This window comes from Lathyrus oleraceus, chromosome 3, assembly GCF_024323335.1.
Source record: "Lathyrus oleraceus cultivar Zhongwan6 chromosome 3, CAAS_Psat_ZW6_1.0, whole genome shotgun sequence".
In the NCBI taxonomy this organism is placed as follows: domain Eukaryota; kingdom Viridiplantae; phylum Streptophyta; class Magnoliopsida; order Fabales; family Fabaceae; genus Lathyrus; species Lathyrus oleraceus.
Genome location: NC_066581.1, coordinates 83,096,016 through 83,102,589, shown reverse-complemented (window position 1 = coordinate 83,102,589; position 6,574 = coordinate 83,096,016). Strand labels below are relative to the sequence as shown.

Genomic DNA, 6,574 nt, shown 5'->3' with positions numbered 1-6,574 from the left:
CTTTTTCCCTTTCCCCTTGGAAACAATAAAAGCGTTGTGGCGACTCTTGTTATTTGATCTCTAGCTTATCCATAGCTTGATGATCATGAATTTACCGCTACACAATGATGCAAGGAGAATCTGATATGTCCATGATGGGTAAGATGAACTATTTTCTTGGACTTCAAATTAAGCAACTGAAGGATGGCATCTTCATCAACCAAACAAAGTACTGCAAAGAGTTGTTAAAAAGATTCGACATGGATAGTTGCAAGGCAATGTCTACTCCGATGGGATCCGGATCTTATGTTGATCAAGATGAATCAGGTGTTTCGATTGACATAACAAAGTATCGAGGTATGATTGGTTCCTTACTTTATTTAACGGCAAGCCATCCTGATATTATGTTCAGTGTGTGTCTGTGTGCTCATTTTCAAGCCAATCCAAAAGAATCACATCTCACCGCTATTAAGAGGATCATGAAGTATCTCAAGGGAACAACAAATGTCGGCCTATGGTATCCTGAAGGTAGTATTTGCAAATTAGTTGGTTATTCTGACGCTGATTATGCAGGAAGTAAAACTGATCGAAAAAGTACTAGTGGTACATGTCACATCCTTGGAGATGCATTAGCATCTTGGGCTTGTAAGAAACAAGCGTGTGTTGCTCTTAGCACTGCCGAAGCGGAATACATAGCAGCAGGCAGCAGTTGCGCTCAAATACTTTGGCTTAAGCAATAACTTCGTGACTACAGACTTGACCTTGGATGCATTCCTCTTCGTTGTGACAACACAAGTGTGATAAACATTACAAAGAATCCGATCATGCACTCAAGAACCAAATATATTGACATTCGACATCACTTTCTTCGTGACCACGTGCTTCAAGGAGATGTCGAAGTCACATTTATGGATACTCATAATCAACTTGTCGTCATCTTCACAAAACCTTTGGCATGAGAACCGTTTTACAAAATTCGAAGGGAACTTGGGATTCTAGATGAGTGTGACATATAATTTGTCAAAAACATATCAATAATCAAAGGTGCACATACATTTCCAACTCATCTATTTACATTTGCAATTTATTTCACTGAGTAAATTGATTTACTCATTATGTAAATCGATTTACCCATAAAACAGTAGCACTGGTTTTTGTATTTGACATATTTGGCACTGAGTAAATCGATTTACCCATGATGTAAATCGATTTACCCATAAAACAGTGGCATTGTTTCTTTCGTGTTTGGCATATTTTGAACTAGGTAAATCGATTTACCCATGATGTAAATCGATTTACCCCTGAAACGTTTCTCTTTGTGTGCTTTCTGGCCATATGGTAATCAATTTACCTATGGGGTAAATCGATTTACCCCTACGTATTCAATTTTTTTTCCTTTTCTTTTACTTTGGTTGGTCCAATCACATCCCTTCTCTCTCCCATCTAAAAACAAATTTTTCTCTCAAACCCTTACTTTAACCTAGCATCCAGAATCTACCTCCTTGGTGCTCTCAACTCAAAAATTTCATCTTCTCCAAATCACCCAAAACCTTCATTTAAGTGTATCTCCATCATCTCCTAACCTTTACTCATGGCATCAAAACTTAAGAGGAAAGCTGGAACTGTTGGGAAAGGGAAAGAAAAAGCTTCATTATCATTCATGGATGTTCAACGTTACTTCAAAGATCACACCCCAGAGGAATTGGAGAAATATCAAAAGTATTATTAAAAGAATATAGTTCAAACTCCAAAATACGGTGATCTCTCTTCTTTTTTTGGAGAATGCTTTAATTTTCAAGATAAATTAATTTCTCTAGGTTTAGGGCCTCTTATCACTTCTTCTGGACCTGATTATCCAGATTTAGTGAGAATGTTTTATTGCAACATGTGCATTGAGAATGGAAAATTTGTTTCACATGTTAGAGGGAAAAAGATTACCTTAACCCCTAAGAGACTTGGTCAAATTTTGGACATTCCCTCGGGTGGTCACATGTTATATGATCCGGAGGATGAAGTATGGAATGCTTATAATAAAAGAGAATTTTATTTTGGCTTAAGTAGGATATCGGAAGGCGAATATCATGAAAAAATGGTTGAATCTCATGGTGGGGAAGAACCACCAAAGGATTTTTGGAGTGCTGGAAATTTTTTCATCAATGATAGATTGCTTCATTATTTCTTGGCTTATGTTATGCTTCCTAGAAATTCAAATCATTGCACTGTTACCGATACAGAAATGCAAGCATTGTATGCTATTAAGAATGACATTACGCTTAATTGGTCACGTCTCATTCTTCACCATATAATTACTTGTAAGAACAAAGTTGGTTCTACAATGTATCTCTAAGATTTTGATGATAACAAATGATGAAACAAAAATGGTACCCTAACGAAATTTTTCCTAAGTGTGCAGGACTCTGATCAAATAATTAGAAAGATAAATCATCATATACAAAATCCAACGTTAGACGTTACTCAGAGGATACACGGCCAGAAGGTTCTAACTATGATCAAACGCAGGCACTAGCAAAACGAAAGCCGTCAGAAACTCTGATAAAGAAGAATGAATCCAGACTCTGAAGATGCACGATCTGAAGAAGTCAAGATTAAAGAGAAACTCTGATCCAATCAGATAGAGGTTCCCTTTGAAGAGGAATATTGCTAAACAAGACTCTGGATACAGAATTCGCTGACTCAGAAAGTGTAACCGTGAAGAAATCTGCATTTAGAAAGAAACTATTTCTAGAAGGAAGTTATGACGCACCCAAAACTGTTTTGGAAAGAAACGAGGAGAGTAATGACATTAATCATTCTTCAATATCCATGATTCTATCATCACCCAACGGTCCTCTCAAACTCCTATATAAAGGATGAAATATCGCTCAAGAAAAACACACCTAAGACACACAAGAATACAAAACTCTCCATCATCTTCTTTTCACTCTCTCACGAGATGCTGCTCTTATGTGAAAAACCTTGGTTATTATTTTTTGTAATATTTGCTTATTGTTAGAAGCATTGTGCATTACCAATCATTTTATTACTAAGGTATTTCCTAAAGTGACTTTGTGAAGTCTGAATACTTGAGAGGGCTAAGGGATTAATTCTCTAGGACGGTTGTTTGTGTAATCTTTCAAGATTAGTGGATTAAGACCTTTTTGAAGGCGAAATCACCTTGGCCGGGTGGACTGGAGTAGCTTTGAATTTCAAGCGAACCAGTATAAAATTATGTGTCAAACTTTTTATTTTGTGTGTGTCTAAGTTATTGAAAAAATTTTATTTCCAAAACAATTCAAACCCCCCTTTCTTGTTTTTCTCTACCTTCAATTGGTATCAGAGCTTCGACTTTGTTACTGATTTTCTAATCAAACACTTAACAGAATAGAGATCCAGCGTGAGAAAAAACACTATGGCCAACACCAATGAAAGAGATAGTTACAATCCTAAACCTCCAATCTTTGATGGAGAAAAATTTGATTATTAGAAAGATAGAATTGAAAGTTTCTTTCTGGGCTATGATGTTGATCTATAGGACATAGTCACAATCGGCTACACACCTCCCATGTCTGACGTTGGTGTTGCCATTGCCAGAAGCAAAATGACAGATGATCAGAAGCACGACTTTAAAAACCATCACAAAGCCAAAACGATACTGCTGAATGCCATTTCCTACAATGAATATGAAAATATCACCAACAGGGAAATAACTAAAGAAATATTTGACTCCCTGAGGATGACTCACGAAGGAAATTCTCAAGTCAAAGAGACAAAGGCTTTTGATCTAATTCAGAAGTATGAAGCATTCAAGATGGAGGACGATGAAGCTGTAGAGGTAATGTTTTCTGTATTTCAAACTTTAATTGCAGGACTCAAAGTTCTGGACAAGGGCTACACAACTGCAGATCATGTCAAAAAGATAGCCAGAAGCTTGCCAAAGAAGTGGAGACCAATGGTCACAACATTAAAGTTATCAAAAGACCTGAACAATATCAGCCTTGAGGAACTCGTCAGTTCTCTCAGAAGTCATGATATAGAACTTGAGGAAGATGAGCCTCAGAAGAAGATCAAGTCGGTAGCAATGAAGTCCATATCTGAAATACGCAAGCCAAAAAGGAACAAAGCCTTCCAAGGTGAAGAGGAAGACAATGACAAATCTGAAAAGGAAGACTCTAACGATGAAGAAGAGTTATCCCTTTGGTCCAGAAGAGTAAAACAATTCTGGAGAAAAAGGAATAACAACTTCAGAAGACCAAGACCTAAGGGAGATCGCTCAGAATCAACCTCCAAAGGTAAGTCAAACAAAGACATAACATGCTATGAATGTAAGGAAACAGGTCATTACATAAACGAATGTCCAAAGCTGAAGAAAGAAAGCTCCAAAAGAGAAAACTTCAAGAAAAGCTCATTCAAAACCAAAAAGGGAGTAATGGCCACCTGGGACGACAATGAATCTGACTTCTCTGAATCAGACTCTGAAGAGCAAGCAAATGTTGCATTCATGGCTATCACCTCTGGAAATTCATCAGATAGAGACTCTGATCCTGAAGAGGTATTTTCTGATCTTTCTCGCTCTGACCTTGAATCATGCCTTTCTGAAACTCTAAACTCATATCAAAAACTTAAACAAAAATTTAAGGCTTTAAAAGGGGTTCTTGAAAGAACCATCAAAGAATGTGATAAGCTTGAGATAATTGCTTCAAAACTAAAAGATGAAAATCAAACTTTGATAAAAGAGAGAGACTCCACAAATAAACAATGTTTAAAACTTAAGAAGCATTATCTCAAGCCCCACAAACTTCTAACACAATAATATATGAATATGAAAAATCTTTTCAAAAGTTTTTGAAAAATGGGATAGAAAGGAGTAGAATGACATCCATGATTTATGGAGTAAGTCAGAATAATAAAAGAGGAATAGGGTATGTCCCCAGTGAAGATAAGTCTTCTACATATGACAAACCTAAATCTCTTTTTTCTTATCACAACACACATATACAAGCACAACGTTTTGATAATGCTAGAAAACCCAAAGTTCTAAGAAACTCTGGAAAAACTAATCACAAAGGACCCAAAAGATTCTGGGTACCAAAGGATAAGATTGTTTATGTTACATATATCTTATGCAGCAGAGTTAAGACACCAATCATGGTACCTGGACTCTGGATGCTCGCGACACATGACGAGAAGAAAGTATATGTTCCAAAGCCTGGAACTTAAAGATGTTGGCTTCGTAGGTTTCAGAGGAAATCAGAAAGGAAGAATCAGAGGTTCTGGAACTATTGGTAATGGAACTCTTCCCTCTATATTTGATGTTCTCTATGTAGAAGGATTAATGCATAACATATTATCAATAAGTCAATTAATCAGAATAATGGAACAATTCTATTCACTAGCAAGAGGATAAGCAATATTTGCAAAATAAATCTTTCAGACCTAAAAGATCAAAATGTAAAATGTCTGATGTTTGTTCATGAAGACCAATGGGTATGGCATAGACGCTTGGGCCACATTAGCATGAGAAAACTCTCTTAGCTAAATAAACTCGATTTAGTCAGAGGCCTTCCTAAACTAAAGTATTCTTCAGAAGCTCTATGTGAGGCATGTCAGAAAGGTAAATTTTCGAAAACATCTTTTAAAAAGAAAAATATTGTTTCTACCTCTAAGCCTCTGGAACTTCTTCACATTGACTTGTTTGGGCCTGTTAAGACAGCGTCAGTTAATGGAAAGAAGTATGGACTAGTTATTGTTGATGATTTTAGTCGCTGGACATAGGTAAAATTCCTAAAGCACAAGAGTGAGACTCACTCTGTATTTACTAGCTTCTGTTCCAAAGTGCAAAACCAATTTGACTCTAAAATCATCAGAGTCAGAAGTGATCATGATGGCGAATTCGAGAATAAATTTTTTGAGGAACTATTTGATTCTAATGGAATATCCTATGATTTCTCCTATCCTAGAACTCCACAACAAAACGGAGTTGTAAAGAGGAAGAATAGGACATTCCAAGAGATGGCCAGAACCATGATCAATGAAACAAATGTGGCTAAGCACTTTTGGGCTGAAGCAGTAAATACAGCGTATTATATTATGAATAGAATCTCTATAAGACCTATTCTGGAAAAGACTCCCTATGAACTGTGTAAGGGAAGAAAACCCAACATTTCTTATTTCCATCCTTTTGGATGCTCTTGTTTTATTCTCAATACTAAAGAACATCTGAACAAGTTTGATTCAAAAGCACAAAAAGGTATTATGTTAGGATACTCAGAACACTCTAAAGGCTACAGAGTATACAACACAGAAACTGAAATTATGGAAGAATCAATACATGTTAGATTTGATGATAAGCTTGACCCTGAAAAGTCAAAGCTAGTTGAGAAACTTGCAGATTTGGAGATCACTCTTGCAGGTTTTGACAAAAAGACTAAAGCACCAGAAGTATCTGATAGACAAAGGCCATATGAAATTGAAGCCTCAACTATCCAGAAAAGACCAAGAAGTCTCCCCAACATCTCTGAAGATTTGATTCTAGGAAACAAGGATGAACCTGTCAGAACTAGGTCAACATTCAAAGTATCTGAAGAAACTCCTCTGG

General features: G+C 36.5%; 1 protein-coding gene across 1 annotated transcript; it reads left to right on the top strand.

Moving 5' to 3' along the window:
* The first annotated feature begins 239 nt into the window (after positions 1–239).
* Positions 240–719, top strand: LOC127129800 (secreted RxLR effector protein 161-like). The gene has a single exon (XM_051058925.1). The coding sequence runs from the start codon at positions 240–242 to the stop codon at positions 717–719; it is 480 nt and encodes a 159-aa protein (XP_050914882.1).
* The last annotated feature ends 5,855 nt before the right edge of the window (positions 720–6,574 follow it).